At 46.2% G+C, this 22,457-nt stretch overlaps 1 protein-coding gene across 1 annotated transcript; it reads left to right on the forward strand.

The window, feature by feature from the left end:
- The first annotated feature begins 13,399 nt into the window (after positions 1–13,399).
- LOC120680986 (root-specific lectin-like) lies at positions 13,400–13,981 on the forward strand. The gene has a single exon (XM_039962549.1). The coding sequence runs from the start codon at positions 13,400–13,402 to the stop codon at positions 13,979–13,981; it is 582 nt and encodes a 193-aa protein (XP_039818483.1).
- The last annotated feature ends 8,476 nt before the right edge of the window (positions 13,982–22,457 follow it).

Here is a 22,457-nt window from a genome sequence, read left to right on the forward strand (position 1 = left end):
TGATTCAATGTAATCCTTGAACCCATACTTCCACGGAACCACGCCTTTGCCTCTTGTGCGGCCCGGATGCTCTGGATTCCCAAGGGCATAAGTCAGCTCGTCCCTCTCTCTATCCGGCTGGAATGTTCCCTTGGCCGCTGCTTGCATAGCCTCCTGTAGTCTCTGGGCTGCTCGCTGGTTGTTTGGCCCATAGTTGCAGTCACCAGTCAATGGGTCCAAGCTTCCCCCGTGACCATAAAACCAGGTCCTTGACCTTTCAGGCCAGTTCAAGGTCGCAGGTTGGATGCCTCTGTCAAGCAGATCCTGCTCCATCTTCTCCCATTTGGGTATTGCAAGCTTGTAGCCTCCTTGGCCTAGAGTGTGATGGTACACTTTCTTCGAGGCGTTGTCTTTGGCCTTCTGCACCTTATGAAGCCCAAGCTCTGAAGACTTGTATTCCACAAATGCATCCCAGTGACCCCTGAGCTTTTCGAGCTCGCCAGTAAATACGGGTGTGGTCCCGGTCTTGATATATTTCTTCGTCAAAATTTTCTTGAATGATTGCAGCTGTTCGGCCATCTTACTCAGGGTCCAGCGCTTGCATATCTCTTCGGATTCAGCTGGAACCGTGAAGTTTTTCTTAAGCTCCCGCCAGCACCATTCTTTTTCTCTTTCGGGTACCGCATCCGTTCCTCGCTTCGATTGTAAGCTTTCCAGAGTCTGAAGCTGATCGGGATGTGGTCCCTGACAATACATCCGAATTGTCTTATGAATTTTTTGGCGGCAGCTTCTGGAGCGATCGGTTCGCCATCTGGACCAACTTCCGTTATAATGAACCGCCCTTCCAGTTTTTTTGTTGGGCCTCGCTTCATCTTTTTCTGTTGCGACGATGATCCAGACGGCTATAAAAAAACATTCATAGTATTCATATAGATTCAGATGAAAATATGATTGTCACTACAAATAAGTACAGTTGTGATATGTACATTAGCACTTTGTTCAGCAGCAGCGTCATCCTGAATAGATGGTGCCTCAATTCCATCACCGGACATATTCAAATATATGTCGGTATTGCTGCCATCATCAGCTTGTTCAGGGACATCTCCTTGACCTTCGCCAATCATATTCAACAGGAACTATTCGTCTTCCGTGTCTGTGTGTCGCGGGTCCATCGTAACTAAAATATGAATACAAATAAAACCCTTAAAAATTCTCTAAATAATCCACATATTTGCGAGCATTTGACTAAGTACCGATCGATGGATGAGGTCGAGTAATATTCTCTAAGTAATTCAAGAAATAAACTTGAAATATTCTATCGATAATTTCACTAAGTACCGATCGATGGATGAGGTCGAGAAATATTCTCTAAGTAATTCAAAAAATATACACGAAATATTCTATCTATAATTTCACTAAGTATCGACTGTGAAATATTCTAGATGGGTTTTTCACTAAGTACCGATCGATGGACGAGGTCAAGTAATATTCTCTAAGTAATTCAAGAAATAAACTTGAAATCATCTATATATGAAATATTCTAGAAGGTTTTTTCACTAAGTAACGATCGATGGATGAAGTCAAGAAATATTCTCTAAGTAATTCAAGAAATATACATGAAATATTTAAAAGAAATTTAAACTCACTTTACACATACATACATACATACATACATACATTCATACATTTCGAGAATTTGTAAATATACCTTTATTTACACAACAAATTATGATTTCACTCTAAACAACAAATTATGATTTCACTCTAAATAACATGAACTCTAAATAATATAATTTCAAAAGTAATTAACACCCTATTTGTCATGAAAATTAAACAAATTAACAAATAATATATATTTTACAACATAATTTCTAAACAAATAATCCATATTTTCAAATTTAAACAAATAATCCATATTTAAACTAATTTCTAAACAAATTTAAATAAATAATTGGGCTCGCACAGGCGAAGGCGGGGCGAGCCGGAGGACGCGGGGCTCTAGGCGGCGGCGTGAGGTCGGTGGCGCTCGGGGACGTTGGGCTCGCGCGGCGGGGTCCGGGCCGGGATGGCGGACGTTAGGAGTTCTCTGCAAATTTTTCAGATTTAATGGATAACTTTACAGGGTATGAAAAATAACACAAGTTATTAAGGCATAAAGCATAACTGATTTTTAAAAACAGTTATACTGCACTTCAAGTGTTCACATTTTTCTAGCAATCATAACTAGTTGTTTATAGGCTCTGGTAAAAATAAGGAATTTTTCCTAGCACATAAATTAAGATTGAAACCCTAGTGCTAGAAACAACTAATCTACCAAAGTATCAAACTAGAGTACCACTTAATATCAACAGAACATGACTTGCAAAGACATTTATTAAATTACTTCTCATGATTTCTAAAGAATCTTATATATAAAGATATTATTTACCACTATGCAATATACTAGCTAGGTACATTTTATAAACATGTACTAAACTATGTATTATGATCATGAAAATTTTACAGTGAACCACTCATACTTAAAGTAAGCTACTGCAAAAATTTCATAATTTTTAGATTAACAGATCTATAGAAACTAATTAATCAAGACTAAACACAATCTAAATTTTTGCAGGGGTAAAGAGGTCATTTCGCCATCATGGATATTTTTCCTCCATAGATCTTACTCTAACAAATCTAACAAAATTTATTTCATATTTTTTCCATTTTCCTTTGATTTTATACGGATTTTATAAGCTTCAGCCGAAATCAATCAACAAATAAAGAAAAATCCCCCCATACTCCCTCCACTGACCAGCGGGCCCCGCTGGTCAGTGGGAGGGGCGTATTCCCCGCCCAGCCAAGCACACCGCAGCGGCGGTGGCGCACCAGGCGCAGGGGAGAAGGGACGGCGACGGCGTGCCCTAGCAGCGGCGCAAAGCAGGGGAGGCGCGGCGCGGCTGTCCCAGCGGCGGTGGGGCCAGGCGGCGGTGGCGCGAAGCGGTGCGAACACCAGTACGGGCGTGCGGCTCCGGTGCTCGCGCTAGCGTGGCGGGGGGGCGGCACGAGCAGGACGCGCAGCGTGCGACGGCGGCGAACAGCTCGGCCGGCGGCGGCTTACCGTTGAGTGGCCTGGCAGGGTCATCGTCCAAGGCGGCCGGGGCGTGGAGGCGGCGGAGCTCGGGCGGCGCTCGGGGACGGCGGCGGAGCAGGAGGCGCAATGGGCGAGACGACGGCGGCGCGGCGCAGATCAGGAAAATGCGTGTTGGAGGAAGGCGGAGGTTGAGCGAATATATAGGAGGCCCCCCTTTTGTCCAGGGTGAAGCCACCACCCGGGAGAAAAGGCCCTTTTGTCCCGGGTCGTGGCTTCACCCGGGACAAAAGGGGTTTTTGGGCGGGCCGGGAAAATTCCCAGCCCGCGGCCCACCTTTAGTCCCGGGTGGATCTACCACCCGGGACAAAAGGGGCCTGTTTTCTCTCGTTTCCCGCCTAATCTTATGTTTGTTTTTGTTTCTTTTTACTTCTCTTTTAAAATTGGCTTTCATTTGTTAATTCAGTTAATAAAATTATGATTCCAAAAATTATGGAACAAAATTTTTTATCTCTATATAAACTTGATACACGCAATAAAAATAATTAATTTTCATTCAAGTGATTGGGTCAATGAAATATCTAACTTTTTTGAAATTATATTTGTTATTTTGACCATGCAAAAATATATTAGGTGAACAAATTTTTTCAAACTGTTACTTTTCGACAGAAAGTGGAATCTATCACGATATTTACGTTTAAAAAGTGAATTTTAGATAAAATTAAGCAATTTCATGATATTAATGAGTAGTGTGTGAGTTTGAGAGATAGTTTGTGTTAGTGAGATTGTGTGTGTTAGTGAGAGAGTATAGTGTGTTAATGTGAATGTAATTTCATGAAATAAATAAAATTAGTTGAGTAATCCATTATTGAATGAAAATTATAATTGAGTCTGGTAATTAAGTGAAAAATATATAAAATAATATATATAACACATAAAGTATAATTGTACAGTACATATATAATAAAAGTATTCGAATTACGATTATGTTTTTATACAATAATATAAAATAATTCATGTACATGAAGGATTAGCGGTAACAGACTTTCTCTTCACAAATGTCCCTTGATTATGATCACGGCACAAGTATGGAGCATCATCATTGGCTAGCAGGATGCATGGATCAGCATTTACTTCGAAAGTTGGAATGGCAACAAAATTATTATATTCTTTTGACAAGTCTGTCTTGTCCTCCACTCCAACGATGTTTCTCTTTCCTGATAGAACTATGTGTCGCTTAGGCTCATCCTTTTGCTTGTTTATCCCCTTCTTTGGCTTGCTGGACATGTCCTTAATGTAGAAAACCTGAGCGACATCCTGGGCTAGGACAAATGGCTCGTCTCTATACCCAAGATTGTTGAGATCAACTATTATCATCCCATACTCATCTTTTGTTACCCCTCCTCCATATAGCTTAACCCATTGGCAACGAAATAGAGGCACCTTAAAATTGGGACCGTAATACAGCTCCCATATCTCTTCAATGTAGCCGTAATATGTGTCTTTTTTTTCCATTATTGCCCGTGGCATCCATACGAACACCGCTGTTTTGGTTGGTACTCTTGTTATCTTGGGTTATCATATAAAATGTGTTTCCATTTATCTCGTACCCTTGGTATGTTAAGATATTCCAAGATGGTCCCCTAGCCAATAAGAACAGTTGTTCACTTATATCCATGTTATGCATTAGATTCTTCCGCAATCAGCTGTAGAAAGTGTTCATATGCTCACGTGTAATCCATGCCTCAGACTTTTCCAGGAAATTAGAGAGCAGAATTTTCTTATGTTCCTCGATATATGGGTCAACCAAGGATGATTGTTGAAGAACCGTATAATGTGCTTTCTTGAATGAGAAATCATCTGTGCAGACATAAGATTTCTTTCCTAATGTACCCTTTCCAGTTAGTCTCTCCTCATATCGCGATTCAGGGACTCCAATCGGTTTAAGGTCATCAATAAAGTCAACACAAAAGTCAATGACCTCCTCAATTCCGTAGGCACTGGCGATGCTTCCTTCTGGACGAGCTCTATTACGAACACATTTCTTGAGTACCCCCATGAACCTTTCGAATGGGAACATGTTGTGTATAAATACTGGTCCGAGGATATCAATCTCTTTGACAAGGTGCACTAGAAGATGTGTCATGATGTTGAAGAAAGATGGTGGAAATATCAGCTCAAAGCCAACAAGACATTGCACCACATCGTTTTACAGCTTTATCAAATTCTCCGGGTCAATTATCTTCTGAGAAACTATGTTGAGGAAGGCACATATCTTCACGATGGTTAACCGGACATTATCAGGCAGAATCCCCCGCAGCACAACCGGAAGAAGTTCGGTCATAAGCACATGGCAGTCATGGGACTTGAGATTTGTAAATTTCTTCTCTGCCAAATTTAAGATTCCTTTTATATTGGATGAGTATCCAGATGGAACCTTTATACTGCTCAAGCAGTCAAACATGGTTTCTTTCTCTTCCTTGCTAAGAGTATAGCTGACAGGACTTAAGTATTGTCGTCCATTATCTCGCTGTTGTGGATGTAAGGCATCTCGTTCTTCCATACGTTGCAATTCTTGACGTGCTTCTACTGTATCTTTTGTCTTTCCGTACACTCCCAAGAATGCTATCAGGTTGACGCAAAAATTCTTCGTGAGGTGCATCACATCAATTGCATGACGAACATCTAAGACTTCCCAATATGGTAGCTCCCAAAATATAGATTTCTTCTTCCACATGGGCGCCATTCTGTTTTCGTTCGGAACAGGTTGGTTACCAGATCCCTTTCCAAAAATAACTTCTAGATCTTTTACCATGTTGAAGACGTCTTTACCACTACGGTACATCGGTTTTGTTCGGTGGTCCGCTTGGCCTTTGAAATGCTTGCCCTTCTTTCGTACCGCATGCCTGATGGGAAGAAACCGACGATGACCCATGTATACAACTTTCTTACAGTGAGTCAACCATATATTATCGGTATCATCTAAACAGTGTGTGCATGCTTTGTATCCCTTGTTCGAATGTCCTGACAAGTTACTAAGAGCAGGCCAGTCATTGATCGTTACGAACAGCAATGCTCGTAGGTTGAAGTTTTCCTGTTTGTATTCATCCCACATCCGTACACCTTCATCGCCCCAGAGCAATAAGAGTTCTTCGACCAATGGTCTTAGGTACACATCAATGTCATTTCCGGGCTGCTTTGGACCCTGGATAAGCACTGGCATCATGATGAACTTTCGTTTCATGCAGAGCCATGGTGGAAGATTGTACAGACAAAGAGTCACAGGCCAAGTGCTATGACCACTGCTCATCTCACCAAAAGGATTCATGCCATCCGTACTCAAACCGAACCTTATGTTTCTCGCATCCAAATCAAATTCAGGGTACGTTCTATCTATTTTACTCCACTGCGACCCATCAGCGGGGTGTCTCAACATCGAGTCTTTCTTGTGTTCCTCTTTGTGCCATCGCATCAACTTAGCATTATCTTTATTTCTAAACAGATGCTTCAAACATGGTATTATAGGCGAATACCACATGACCTTCGCAGGAACTCTCTTCCGGGGAGGCTCCCCCTCGATATCTCCATGATCATCTTTTCTAATCTTGTAACGCAATGCACTGCATACGGGACATGCATCCAAATTCTCGTACTCGCCTCGGTAGAGGATGCAGTTGTTGGGGCATGCATGTATCTTTTGCACTTCCAGTCCTAAAGGGCAAACAAGTTTTTTGGCTTTATACGTTGTGACAGGCAATTCGTTGTCCTTAGGAAGCATTTTTTTAACAAGTTTGAGTAATTCACCAAATCCCTTGTCGGATACACCATTTGTCGCCTTCCATTGCAGCAACTCCAAGGTGGTGTCAAGTTTCTTCAATCCATTTTGACAATCTGGGTATAACAACTTATGGTGGTCCTCTAACAACTTCTGGAACTTCAACCTCTCCGTTTCACTCTCACAGTCTACCTGCACATTGTGCAATGCCTGCCCCAGATCGTCGCTGGGATCATTTTCTGCTACATCTACTTCGGGCTCTTCCATGGGAATATCGTCCTCGAATGCACCGATTCCAGCATTCTCGGGAAAGTGGTCGTCAAAATCTTCTTCTTCATTGTCTTCCATGGTAACCCCCTGTTCTCCGTGCTTCGTTCAACAAACATACTTCTCCATGAAACCATTTGCGAAAATGTGGCTGTGTAGGATTCTTGAAGATGAGTAATCCTTGTTATTGTTGCAATGAACACACGGGCAGCACATAAAACCATTCTGCTTATTTGCCTCAGTCACAGACAAAACATAATGCATGCCATCAATGAATTCTTTCGAACGTCGGTCAGCATTGTACATCCATTGCCGGTCCATATGCATTTTAAATAAATCGATTTGAATTCTTTACATGTATCGAATAAATAAAATATATCAAACCTAAATTAAACTAAATGTAACATAACATGAATAATTAAAAGATATGCAATATCCATCATACATCTTGATTAATTAAAAGGAGTACTTAATCCATTACAGAACTTAACAAAGGAGTACTATACATGAAACTTAAAAATTCGGTCAACAACACATAGGTTTTCAACCATCCTTTCGTTGGAACGCAGAATGCTCTACCGGATTTCTTGCTGGCGCAGAAGAAGATGGCGGAGCTGAAACCTCCGAGTTTGGTGGTGACGAACCGTAACGCCGCAATAAATCCTCAAGATCAAACGGAGGTTCCTCGCCCCTTGCCATGCATTCTCTATATTCTTTTTCCAAATAACGGAGCGCTGCCCTATGAAAAGCACTAGGTTTTTTGGACCGACGACCTACTCGAGTTGTGCCCTTCTCTCCAGAAGGACAACGATCACCCCCACCGGCACCACTCCCTCCGGCTGCTGAAGCCATATTTTACTGAAAAATACCTTTATTTTCCACAAAATTATAAATTCTTACCATTACAATGCAAAAATTATTTACTATTACAATTACAATGATCAAATTAATAACTCTTGCAAATAACAATGAAATCATATAAAAAAGACGAAATGTATCATTAATCCTCAAGAAATCTCTAATTAATTGAAAGAAATCTCTATAACTTCTAATTACTTTGACACCCTTCAGTTCCAGGAGTACACTCTTTTCAATATCCAGAAACCCTCTAGAAGAAAAATAAACCTTTATTTCTGAAAATGTATATGTCAGTAACCTCAACCCTGCGGTGATGATACTGCCTTTCGGGGGGACACGGTGCGGTACAAGGATGTCACCAATCGGCCAGTCGCAGCACCAACATTTACGATTAATAGGCACAACACTTGGCACAGGCAGCATGCTCGTTGATATGCTCTCAGTACAACAACGGGCATGCTGACTGCGTCAAATGCTGTCTTCTTATCAATCGGAAGTGCTGGTGATGCGACCAACCGATTTGCGACGTCCTTATAGCGCATCGTGTATCCCTGAAAGGTAGTGCCATCACCGTTGGATGGAGATTAACGACGTATACTTGTTTCGAAATAAAGATTTTTTTTACCTTCTAGATGGTTTCAATGTGAGTCTGATTAAATACATCACTAGAGTGTCAAAGTAATCCATTCATAATACAAAAAATTCTATAATATACTCATTTCATTAATTCATTCATGAATAAAAAAATCAACTATCCACAATATGGTCATATATACAAATACATCACATGAAGTGTCTACACTCATTCTAAAAATTTCTACTATCCACATACTCATCTAAATCTAAAAGAAAATCACACCTACATATGCAATCTAGCTAGCTAAATGTCCAAGAAATGAGCTAGCTACACATTTTCTCTATTTCTAAAGCATGAAATGAGCTATACAAGCCAAGGAAGAAGAGAAAAACAAGCCCCAAACCTTTAGCGCCGATGGATGGATGGGGAATCAAAGATCTTCACAAATGTGGTGAAGAAATGAGCAAGAACTCCTCTATCCCGAGCCAAGAACAGCAAGAAAACAAGTGAGCTGAATGGCTCGGGTGGGGGGAGAGGGAAGGGGATAAGGGGCCCAAGGCCTTTTGTCCCGGTTGGAGGCACCAACCGGGACAAAAGGGGGGACTTTGTCCCGGTTGGTGGTTCCAACCGGGACAAAAGGCTACGCGGGCCTTTTGTCCCGGTTGGTGTCTCCAACCGGGACAAAAGGCCCCTGTCCCCCCCCCCCCCCCCCCCCCCCGCTGGCCCGGCTAGCCGTTGGACCCGGGACAATAGCCACCTATTGTCCCGGGCTCAAAGGCTGCCGGGACAAATGGCCTGGAACAAAGGCCTGTTTTGTAGTAGTGTGGGCCTGGATTTTGGCCCAGCTGAGGGAACCGATGTTGCGCGCACATGAATGCAGCTCGACCTGCAGCGGATAGGGTTCCCCCCTCTTGCACGACCGGCAGAGGCAACAAAGTGGAGAGAGAAAAGGGATTAGGGTTCAAATGGAGGGGAGGATCGTGCGACCAGGTGAAGGAACGCGGGTGCTGCAGTCTCACCATAGATGGCAGCGGGGTTTAGTGGCGGCTTCAACTAGTGATGAGACACGGTGTAGCGGCCTGTACAGACGAGCAAACGACCATGGTGTCGCCTTTGACGGCAACGACATGGGGGTGGGGGGAGGCTCTGCTGTGAGCATTGCTGCCGCTCGCCCCGACAGGGATCTAGTTGAGGCCAGCTCAGGTGGTCGGCCTACGCTGCGGTCACAACGGTCAGAGGGCCAGGGATGTTCGCATAGCCCTTCGCGCATGGCGGGGCACACATCCTCCCTAGTAGTATATATCTCGCCTTGGTCCTTCCTTGTCCACCTTCCATGTGACCTCTCTGCCATGAGCTTTGTTTCTTTAACTGGTTTCATTTTTTCCTCTTCTTCGATTCTTCCTCCATTGTGGCCCCATCTTCCCCAGCACTGGGGAGGCAACAAGCAAGCCTAGCCACTTTCACCCCTGCCATAGTCCCACAACCTTGTGCACGGGGGAGATGCGCAAGCTTGAGAAGAGGGCGACGCGTTTGAATGACATGGTAGGGGCCTGTTTGTTTTGAGGGGAATTGAGGGGGGGGGTGAATGGCGTGATACAGGGAGGTTGTAGCTGTGGTGTTGGATGGCATGCGGGGAAGAAATGGTGGTTTCAGTGTTGGACGACGCCAGAGGGAGAAGGATGCAGCTGAAAAAAGAGGTGGCGACGGCGGGGTTGGATGACCCTCAAGGGAGAAAAGGCAGCAGAGGCCACGTTCCATGGCGTGCGGCAGGAAGGAGCACGCCTAGGTGAGGTGCCCTCGGTAGGCAATGCCACATGCCTGACAAAAAAATCCACCTAGCAATGAACGGTAGCGCTACATCAGCATACCTCGAGATTCATGACTCTAAGTTGATGGTGGCAGATAGGGCATGGCCACATGGATGTAGATGCTGTTAGGGCTTCTCTAGTGTCTAAAAGAAAGTGATGCAAGGTCCAAGTTGGCGCACTCAACTAGAGGAGGCCACTCATGTAGGAGAAAGATAATGAACCGATGTAAACTTTTGAGTCGACTCTTATTGGTGAATAAAAAGCGTTTTTGGAGCACGATTGTACTTGCCGAAGGACCAAGGCCGTCAGGCTCAGTTACTAGAAGAGAGGAGTGTCTATTGTTTATTTTTTATGTGGAGCCCCCAATATTTTTTATGAGAGTTGCATATGTTCATTCCCTGATGGCAGCTGCAGCGTCACAGACGCACAGTGTGCCATGTGCCCCAAGCGGTCAGTTTTTTTTTTGTAATTTAGTCTTATTAGAAAATGATTTTTATAATTGGACCCTCCGGGAACCTTGATCCAGAAATGGACTTACAATTCAGGAATGCTGGCCTCCGGGTGTCCGGGCACCCGGGCGCTCTCCACCCGCAGCAACGCATCAGCCCATGCGAGTAGCCCATCCACTAGGTCCAGCCGGACCAGGCCACTCCGAACTCCAATCCATCTCACGTGCACGTGCTCCCTGTCTCTCTCCTCCCCTTCACCTTCCTCTCGTCCCAGATCCCCGACGCCTGCAGCCATGGTGAGACGTCGACGAGGATGAGCTTCTCAAGATGGTGCCACATAGGCGGCGTGGGACCTCAACCACAAGCGTCCGCCCGTCGTCAACCTCGTCCGCTCGCACACCCCAACAGTTTCGTGGTGGTGCCGGCCTCGCTGGCAATCGCCACCGAACCCACCGGCGACGGCCGGTGACCGCCGGTGGCCCGGCCCCACCTGGAGAGAGAGAGGGAAAGGAAAGGGTAGGATAAGTTTGGGTGAAAAAAATTTTAAAGAGCTAGCTGTCACTACTACAGAATAGGCCTTTGTTCCAGGCTATTTGTCCCGGTTACCTTTGGGCCCGGGACAAAAGGTGGCTTTTGTCCCGGGTCCAACGGCTAGCCGGGCCAACGTGGGGGACAGGGGCTTTTTGTCCCGGGTGGAGCCACGAACCCGGACAAAAGGCCCCCCTTTTGTCCCGGTTGGTGGCTCCACCCGGGACAAAAGGCCCAACCCTTTTATCCCGGGTGGTAATACCAACCCAGACAAAAGGCCCCTCCACGTGATAGTTCAAAAGGAAGTTATTCTATACTGAGTCACGTGTACTACTTAGGTGAGTTGGCAAGGAAACCATGCGCTAGGCAAGAGGTCTTGGGATCGAATCCCGTGGTGTGCAAAAAAAATTTTAACGTCAGGCACCTTTTGTCCCGGTTCTGCCACGGCTTTTGTCCCGGAAGCCTTGTCCCGGTTCCAAAACTGGGACAAAAGCTAGTTTGGAACCGGCACAAAAGGCTGAATCTGTAGTAGTGTGTGTGGGAATTTGGCTAGTCTGTTGGATAGAATCACATTATAGAGGGGAACTCTTGGCTAAATGGCTAGCTAAATAAGAATTTAGCTAGTCAAATTTAGACAATCTCTTGGAGATGCTCTTATCTTGTGTTACGGATCGATGCATTCAAAGCATATTTCTAAAAGAAGGATTTCTTTCTGATGATTAATAGCGAAGCAAGGCTTGCACAACTTCATAGTGTTAGTTGGTAAACAAACTTTGTAATAAATATAGTTTGGATTGCCTTGACCGGCTCCTGGTTCTTGTAGCTCACGCGTAGATTTAGTATATGCTGTTTGTAATCTATTTGGGTTATTGATAAAAGCAAGGGAGCCGGCTAGATCATCTAGACTATATAAATATGTACCCTATTTCGCCGTTTTGTGCAACAATTATTAATTAACATGCAATCACCAAACACTGAGAGGACTGGTGTTCCGCCTACGCACCTCTGATTTGTTTTACCCAGCAACTGATGGCTGGGACTATTGTTAACTGGACACACCGGAGCAACCGAGGCAATGCAAGCCTCAAGCAGATCGATGGTTGGACACAGTTACATCGAGGCTGGTACATAACGATGTCAATGCTAAACACGATAGTTTGCCGGTGCACTCTTTTTTTTCAAAAAAAAATCATGTAGAGCCACTGTACTGGAACCGTTGATCATTATTACGATCTCTCGTTTGCTTATATTTTAACTGCAGCGTCACAAATAGGACCTAGATAGTATTACACCACCTCAGCGGTCTAAATAGTAAATATGTATGTGTCTTGGAGCTACCGTATAGCTCTTGGTTGGATGCAATTCCTTAAATTATTGCTGTTAACAATAGCAAACGGATTAGGAGGACATGGTGGTGCTAATAAAGCACCGCCACTGCTTACGCGGGAAAAGAAGCGAAGGAAGCGTATGAGTGTGTCCTAGGACCGAGCGGCCGATGTTTTTGTTCCGTCCGTTTTAATATAAAGAAACCAAGTTTTACCTGTCTCAAAATAAATATCATTTTAGTTTTATCATAATAAGTTAAATTTCCTAAACTTATTTGGTACAATAATTATTTGTATTTTTTTCTATAAACTTGGTTAAAGTTTCGAAAGCTTGATTTAGAACAAAACTAACATATTCTGAGACCGAGGGAGTACAGCTAGCGAGTCTAGTTGTAGTTGCTGGTTGTGGCAGCACCCTATATCCAGTGGCACGGGGATTAACCCTGTACTCCCTTATCAAAAACCCTATACTTGTTGAGTAAAAAAAAACTATATACTTGCATCCGTGATCGAATATTCTTTCTGAAAAAATATTTGTCGTTGTTTATACCGAAGGCATGTGCCTCCCAGAGACCTGATTAGACCGGAGTGACCGAGGGCTTAATGCTTTTGGGTGGTTTGAACACAGTGAAGGCGGGATTCGATATGATACCCGGTTATTATCGTGGACAACACTAGGTTCCCAAGCTCTATATAAAGTGGCCCTGGCGCGCATGATCATCAATTCATCATCATATATATGCGGAAAGCAAACCAACTCAAGATGGCTGAAAATTCACCGAAGCGCATCATTGCAACAGCGGGCCTAGCCGCAAAGATCCTGGTGTTGACGGCGCTTGCCCTTGTCTACTTGGCGGCGGCCGCGGAGGCCCAGGCGGTGCCGACCTGTGGCATCCAGGTCGGCGGCGCTGTTTGCGGTGACGGCCGCTGCTGCAGCAGGTTCGGCTACTGCGGGTCCGGTCCAGCCTACTGCGGCTTCGGCTGCCAGAGCAACTGTCATGAGGGTCCTGCGCCCGCACCCACACCCACTCTCGCTGGCGTGGAGCTGGTGAAGGTAGGTGAGCAATGCGGCATTCAGGCTGGCGGCGCCATGTGCGCTAACAACCTCTGTTGCAGTCAATTCGGTTTCTGCGGGCTCGGCGCCCAGTACTGTGGCGTTGGCTGTCAGAGCAACTGCCATGGGAGCCCCACCACTGTGGAACCGGTGAAGGCAGTTCAACGGTGCGGCATCCAGGGCGGTGGTGCCTTATGTGCCAATGGCCTCTGCTGCAGCCAGTTCGGCTTCTGCGGGCTCGGCGCCAAGTATTGTGGCATTGGCTGCCAGAGCCAGTGCTTGGGGCCATGACTGGTGGGAAAGCCGAGAGGCGACCCATGAGTCCATGACATCGCATATTCGCATGCATGTTTTCTACTACCGGAACGAGCTATATCTTGTGCCACTACTATATGTCCTAGGTATTTACATGGGGGCTGAGTTATGCGTGTTCATGGCGAGGCCTCTGGGTGTGAGTGCGCGCTGATGAGTGTGTTTGAGTGGGTGTGCTCTGCTGAGCCTGGGATGGCATGTTGACACGGGCAACGGCGAGTGGCCGTGCATGTAGCGAAGAATAAAATGGATAAACAGAAAATATATCCGCAAGTCTTTTTTTTTTCAAACACAACAGACTCACGGTGTGGGACAAATTCCTCGTTGTGTCCAGATGCTGTCAGTGTGTCCTCGACTCGCTAATACATAGTATATATACATACCCGGGCTTCACAGCCGGGTGCAAGCAGGCCGGCTTCTCTTCCGGAGCTAGCACAATCATCAGTTCACCCGGGCCATCCAGAGCCCACTCAGGCCTATCCCAATGCTGGGTCTTATCTTTGGGCCTTGGGCTGATGTGGCAGGGAAGAGGTGATGTGGCAGTCAATTAAATGAGCCAAAGGCAAGACCTAGGTCTTAATCAAGATCCAAGGTCTTCAAAACTACCGATACAGTAAGACCTGATTTTATTCTCCCAACCCTGGGTCTTAAGGTGGGTCTTCCCACTCAGGACCTAACCTCAAGACCCAATGCATTGGGAATGTTGGGTTTTAAGTTGAGTCTTCCCACACAAGACTCAACCTCAAGACCCAATGCATTGGGAGTGGCCTCATGAGTCGTGAGCAACCACGACGGGTCACCGGGATCGGTCTGGATAGGTCCAACACCAGTGAAATGCATTTATCAGTTCACTATGGACGTGCCGCCACTGGTGCACCGGATCTCCTGGTAGCCGCCGGTTGGGGGCTTGGGGCTGTGCCACTGCAGCTGCCGTCCATCAGCCCCGCACATCACACTCTATTAAGGTTGGCAATAGTGGGCTATAATTTTTATCGGAGGGCCATAAAAATCGCTATATTGGCGCTATAGCGCCGCTATAGCCCGCTACTGCCAACATTTTTAGTATCGGGTTAAACATCGCGTGGCTTCTCTCCCAGCGCTATAGCGGCGCTATAGCCTGCTATTGCCAACCTTGCACACTATATGACGGCATCCGCCGGAGCCCATAATATGCTAGCATTTGGACATGGTAAGAAATCAATCCCGCAGAGGCGCACATATTTATTCCGCACAAGGCACAACTGACCTGTGGCTTTCCAGTTTTTTTTTTTTTTTTGCTATCCACGTATAGTATGAGTTGTGCTGGAGTGTGGCGTATACATATAGGTATTAGTCGTGTTTGTTGTTTTTCAGGAAACGTACCTTGAAACTTGACAAATCTATAATCCATCGTCACTTCTCGGTTCTTGCGTGGTGCCCAACCAGCCTTCCGTGGCACAGCGCCACGCCGGGCCACGGACTGATCACCGACGAAACATGCTGCAATCGTACGAGAACACAAACGAGCATCTATAAAACGACACTCAAATAAAGAAGATGAAGAGAAGTACTCGATCATTTCCATTTTCAAGCAAGATGTCCCTCAAAATTATGTATTCGCACAGAAACATTTTTGAAAGAAGTTAGTAATGTAGATTCTCTAGATAGAGGAACTATTTTTCTTTTCTGATTTCTAAAATCTGATAGAATCTAAGAAACATTTCTGACTTTTTCTTTGAAACTATTAATCATTTGGAGATGATTCTCCAGTATCATCGTCACTTCTGGGTTCTTGCGTTGAGAGATTCATTGGACCCTTCGCCTTAAGAAAAAAAGAAAAGAAAAGAAACTTAAGAGAGGCCACTGATGCTGCCCCCCGCATGGCATGGTCGACGCGGCCACAGCACGGTGCTGGCCCAACATAGTTTGATCCAAAGGCATATAAAAATCTTACAGAAAGTAAAAAAAAATGACATTGTTCTAGTTCTATCAATCTGTGCTCCTGCACAATTTGTTAATTCTGAGAGAAATTATCTTTTAAGCTTGTAGATAAATCTAGAAACCATGACTAATTATTTTACGGTACTACAGAATAACCCATGTTTGCCAGCTCATCACTGCACTTGAAACTGACGGAAATACAACTATTATTGCTGGTTCCTATTACAGCAGTGAAGCACTCGATAGTGAAACATGAAGCTATCACTGCCGGTTGACACGAATCAGCACTGAAACCTAAATTATTACTGCTGGTTCGTGTTACAAACCGCAGTGATGCCGCGTGTTTCCTTTGATTTTATTCTCACTTCATTCTTTTGAAAATCATCAAAACATTGCTCCAGGAGCTCTAGTAACTATTATAGAATTTTAGATATGGAATTAAACACTTCTTGGTGAAGATCCAATGGGCTCCAGTGAAATTCATTGAAAATGACAAGGAACATGTTCCGGACGAAGTCGTACATAAAAGATGTTCCGGTAGCAAGAAGCGTGAAGCTGATAGTCCATCAGATGAGGCCCGCTTGGGGACACTTTATGCCATCCGCTCAAGAAAACGTGGCTCTCAAGCTCATTTGACAGGAACGACATATAACAAGGATGTCTCTGGTCTCCCCGAACGAGAGTGGACCGAGTTAATCTAGAAATGACAAACAGAGATGCTGACGTGGATGCACTATTCTATTTGGAAATTCACTAGTAATTCACTAGTTTTATTACTGATGTTCATTGCTACCCTATCTTTTTCTTCTATGTCAGCAGTGACCTGAACCACACTCTCTCTGTAGAATTAGATTCCCAATCAACCAATAAATCGGTTAGATCAGCAGGCTCGTCCCCAGAGACGCACTCTAATTCATAAAGAAATACTCCCTCCATCCCAAAAAAAAAGTTCATGAAAGGTTTGGGCACGGGAATTAAGGAAGAGGAGAGAGATAGAGTGCATAGGAAATGAGGAGGATTGAAGGAGGAGAGAGATAGACACATACTGTCCCTATGGACTTTTTTTGTGGGACAAATTTTCAAACCCTTCATGGACTTTTTTTGTGAAACGGAGGTAGTAATAAAGAAAGAAGAAAACAAGTTCATGGAAGTAGGAGACCACTATTATGTTGACTCAACGGGCCTAAGAACGTCATTCCTCTTTACAGAAGTTGAGTCCGAGCGAGATGCCTCGGCTGGACGATGCAGGTTTGCCTAAGCTACTTCATTCTTGCTATTCTTGTGAGAAATGATATTCTTGAGAATAGGGCCCAGAGAGCGCCAGTCTATGAAGGGAATTCTTCGATTCTGGGTCGGATCATGGGTCAACTTAATAATAGGCACACACCCCTCTGCTCCAAAAAGGTTATCGAAAAGATCTTGTAGACTGAAAATCCACGGGTTTACCATAATAATCTGTTGACCAGGGCGCTTCGCTTCGAGAAAGTAGGAAACAGTAGGCTTGCCGGTTGAAAACACGAACTGAGAGTGATGGTCGTACGAACCGATGTGTTGGACGGGAATTTTGAAGCAAATAAATTATTTGATACATTCAAATGAACTCAGATGAAGAAATGATATACATGAAAGTTGTAAATCTTGACTAGATTAACAACTTCGTAGTTGACAAGATTTTTATTTGAGGTCATTTTGGAACCGAAACATATGCTACAAGTTTTAGATCTATTTTAACAAATGAATTTCTAAAATTTTAGAATTTGTAGTTGACAAGATTTTCATTTGAAGTTATTATAGTTTCCAAATGGGTAATACAAGATATTGTAAAGTGATGTCAAAAAGCAAATATCTCATCTTTGTACACATCTGATGGTGTAGTTGGATGGTATGGAAGGATCGCGCGAAGCTGGAGGTTGCGAGTTCGAATCATGGAAATTGTGTTGCATGCACAAAAAATCACGCGAGTGATGGGGGCTATTTGGAAAATTTCAATTTTTTTTATTTTTATTCATAATAAAAATATTATTTAAAAGTTATCCACTGGCAGTGAAGGGTGTACCATTACTACTCGTTCGTATTACAAACTAGGAGTGATAGTGCCTCCACTACCGGTTGTAGATCCGACAGTGATGCCAGGTTTTGACCCGGCACAGAAGGCTGGTTCCAAGTAGTGATTAAATCTTTTGACCATATGAAACTTTGATTTTTATCTGAAACTTCAGCTTCCAAATAACATGGTTTTATGGTCCAACATTGGTAACAACTAGTGCCCTATACATAGAATGCACTGTGAAAACCCCATATTGATTCAAAGACCATATGGATGTCTTTCTTTCATCTTGGACGCTTATTACTCGAGCCACAAAATGGTGCCAATCCAGTAAATTATTGCTAGCCAAAGATCTTCTAAAAGATATATTCAAAGGATTAGCTCGAAGAACCACACTAACAAATACACTTCCCTTTCTCACAATGTTATAAATCCTAGGATATTGGTCCCTCAAGGCTACTTTGCCTAGCCAAGTATCCTCCCAAAATCTTATTTGAGTTCCCTACTCAGTGTGCACTTACCCAAACTCAAACTTTTGTTTGACTTTCATTAAGCTAGATCAAAAGTGAGAGTTGCCGGGCATATATTCAACATGTGTAATAGTTTTGTGCCTCAAATACTTTCTCCTCAGGAGAGTTTGTCATACCTATCTTCATTAATAAGCTTTAAAATCCATTTACTACTCCTATTTTGCACATCAAGAATAAGAATTCCTGAACCTCCTTAATCTTTCATGTGAATACAGAGTACTTCATCTAGTGAGTATGTACTTCTTTTTATGCTCATCACTTTGTCAAAAGAACCTAGACCTGTAGTAGTCTAAATTCTTTAATACCTCATGTGGTAATTCAAAGAAAGATAGCAAAAAAAAAAGGATAGATTACAATGAAGTATAAATTAATGAGAAATAATTTATTTGCTCATAACCGAAAGCATCTTTCCTTTCCAGCAACACTGAGTTTCTTTTGAACCTCTTTGACTTCTTTCCGATCCACATTTCTAAAGTTTTCTATGATGTATAGGAATGCCTCAAATCCACAAAGCAAAAGCTTCATGTTCTTTGCTTGTTCAATATTATTCTTGGTAAAAAGGTTAGTATCATCTGTGTATTGCAAAACAAAAAGACCATCATCTACCGATGCTTGATCCGGATTGTCTTATTTGTAGTCGAGTAGGATTCCATCTTTACAAGGATACGCGAGAGACGTACCTCCGTCAGGCACCTTGTAAAAGCCTAGTTGGGTCCGACGTACGTTTTTGTTCCGTCAAATTTGATGTATATAAAACCAAGTTACACAATATACCAAAGTCGCGAGTAAAGCTTTGTTCGCTGGTGCAGTGGCAGCTTGCACCTTTGTAATATCCAACGATACCGTGTTTAACCCTGTCCTTACTGACGTGATTATATACTTGTGTTTTCCAGCAACTCAGATCGACACGGACATGGATAGACCGGAGTAACCGAAGGCGTAATGCGTTTGGATGATTGGAGCATTGGACACACAGTCAAAACGGGACTCGATACTGTTTCCGTGTTTAGCAAAACATATCATTCGTAACTGATTTCACAACCGTATTAAACTATTTTCTTATTTACTCATTTCATAAATATGAAAAGTTCTGACGTCATCATTAAGGTTTTTGTTCTTTTTTATTAATACTACCACCGTTCGTTCCCGACCATTTCTCATCATAATTTTCATCGCCGACACCTGGTTGTCATCATAATAGACACTATCACAAGCTCTATATAAGGGGTCCCTACCACATACTCATAATCATACGCGGTTAGCAAACCAAGATGGCTGAAAATTCACCGAAGCACATGATCGCAGCAGCGGGCCTAGCCGCGAAGGCTCTGGCCCTTACGGCCCTTGCCCTCACCTACCTTCCAGCTGCTGCAGAGGCTAAGGCCAAGGTGGTGCCACAATGTGGTGTCTAGGCTGACGGCGCCTTGTGTGCCAACGGTCTATGCTGCAGCCAGTTCGGCTTTTGTGGGTCCAGCACGGCCTACTGCGGTCTTGGCTGCCAGAGCAACTGCCAAGGGGGTGCCCCTATTGCTGCACCAGCGGTGAAGGCGGGAGCGCAATGCGGTGTCCAAGCTGGCGGCGCCGTGTGCCCCAACGGCCTTTGCTGTAGCCAATTCAGCTTCTGTGGGCTCAGTGCCCAGTATTGCGGGGTCGGATGCCAAAGCCAGTGCTCTAGTGGTGCCCCCAACTCCGCAGCGGTGAAGGCAGGTGAGTGTGGTGTCCAGGCTGGAGGCGCCCCGTGCCATCCCCCCAACTGCTGCAGCCAATATGGGTTCTGCGGGCAAGGCCCTGAGTACTGTGGTGCCGGCTGCCAGAGCCAGTGCCCGGGGCCATAACGGCCGTGAATGCTATGAGGAGGTGGCGCCGGCACATCACATGCGCATGTTTATTTTCTACTACTAGAATCATGCTTGCTACCTTGTGCCACTATTATATGTGTCCTAGTATTTATTATATAGGGCCGCCTGAGTCATGCACGTTCATGCCGAGGCCGCCGGTTGTGTTATGTCATGTGTGTTGAGTGCATTTGAGTGGCCTTGTTTTGCTGAGCGTGGGATGGCACGTAGACGCGGGCCTGTGGTCGTTAGTTTAATTTGTGAGTGGGTGCAACCAGTGGCTGCACATTTAATATCTTAAAAATAAATGGAGAAGAAGGATAGAGAGCACCCGCAGATCAACTGTGTAACACAATTCCGTGTGTCTATGCGGATCGGGATCGATTTCTTACTGTGTCCAAATGCTAGCTTACCATGTGCTCCGGTGAGTGATGCATGGCAATATATGACGTGTGATGCGCGGACTAAGACTGACCCCAACAGAGCACGCATTCGCATTTTTGCCTCACCGAACCGTACTGTTCACGCTAGGCATCGCCTCCAACAGAGCACGCATACGGGAGAGGCAGTTTGCGTTCGAGGAGAGAGACGAGGCAAAATTGCATCGCCTCTCTCCTCGAAGGCATACGAGCCCGACCGTCGCCGTCCAGCCGCAAGACCCCGACCACCTCCGCTCCTTCCTCCTGCCCGCGAGCCCTCCGTCGTGCCGGACTTCCTCGCGGGGCTCGAGGCGGCCGGTTGGGTGGCCTCTCCCGCGCGCTGGCCGGCGGATCGAGCTTCCTCCACGTCGATACGGGGCTGCGCGTCCGCGGGGAGGAGCCGGGAAGGAGTTCGCGTGCAAGTCCATCCTCAAGCGCAAGCTCGTCACCGACGACGACGTCGAGGACGTGCGCCGGGAGCAAGCCTGCGCCGCCGCGAGCAGGACAAGCGGAAGCGGCCCTCCCCTTTCCCCACTCTTCTTATTAATCATTCCCATGGCTTCTTGTCTCCGTCCCCGTCCCCATCCCCAAATCCTCCAATGGCTCCTCCACCTCCGCCACCCCGCGCCGTCCTCCTCCTCCTCGTGCTCCTCCTCCCGCACAATGCCGCCGCCGCCGGTGCCGGCACCGCCGCCGCGCCGTCCCCGGCGGTGAACCCGTTCACGGCGAAGGCGGCCTTCATCCGGTACTGGAACCGCAAGGTGCCCAACAACAGCCCGCACCCGGCCTTCTTCGTCGCCAAGCTCTCCCCGCTCCCGGCCGCCGACACCGCCTCCTTCTCCAACTACGGCACCGGCGCCGGCGAGGGGGGCGACTCGTTCCGCAACTACTCCCCGGACCTCAACATCGTCGCCGACTCGTTCCGCCGCTACGGCCGCGACTCGTCCGGCCGCGCCGACCGCTTCGAGTCCTACGAGGCCGACGGCAACGTCGTCACCGCCAACTTCACCTCCTACGCCGGCGGCGCCACCGGCGGGGCCGGCTCCTTCGCCGCCTACGCCGCCGAGCCCTCCGCGGCCGGCGGAGCACGACGCGGACGGCGGCGCGCGCTCGCCATGGCTCCGCTCTGCTTGCCCTACGCCCCTTCTCCGCTGCCTCCCCGCTCCTCCTCACCGCGGAGGCCATGCGACGGCGCGCGGGGGCGCTCTCCCTTCCCTCTCCCGCGCCGGGCCGCGATGGCGTGCGCGGGACGCGCCGCGACGGCGCGCGCTGGCCGGGCCGCGACCTCCGCGCGCACGGCGGTCGCGCGCGCGCGGGCAAGGCCGAGGTGGCCGGAGGCGAGCGCGGCGAGGCAGGGCGGGCCGGCGGCGGCGCGCGCGGAGCTGGGCACGGCACGGAGCGGCGGCGCGCGCTCGAGCTCCTCGCGGCGGCGCAGATGGCATTTTTGCTTTTGCCTCCGTGTGTTGGAGATAGAATCCGTCCGGGCGGGCTGCATCCACTGTTCACGAGAGGCAAACTCATTTTGCCTCTCGTGAATGCACGTCGACTGTTGAAGTCAGTCTAACATGGCAGAAAAATGGATTTCCACAGTACATGCGGCCCCACGTATAATATTCGCCATGCCATGCATCACCTATCAGGTCGGCTACTGGAAACGTTGTTTAATATTTTCATAAACCAGTCATGTGCCTGGTGAGGCAGCTT

Source organism: Panicum virgatum, chromosome 7N (genome assembly GCF_016808335.1).
Source record: "Panicum virgatum strain AP13 chromosome 7N, P.virgatum_v5, whole genome shotgun sequence".
In the NCBI taxonomy this organism is placed as follows: domain Eukaryota; kingdom Viridiplantae; phylum Streptophyta; class Magnoliopsida; order Poales; family Poaceae; genus Panicum; species Panicum virgatum.

Excerpts from the sequence above, each read along its gene's own strand:
- LOC120680986 (XM_039962549.1), top strand. The coding sequence starts at position 13,400 with ATGGCTGAAAATTCACCGAAGCGCATCATTGCAACAGCGGGCCTAGCC.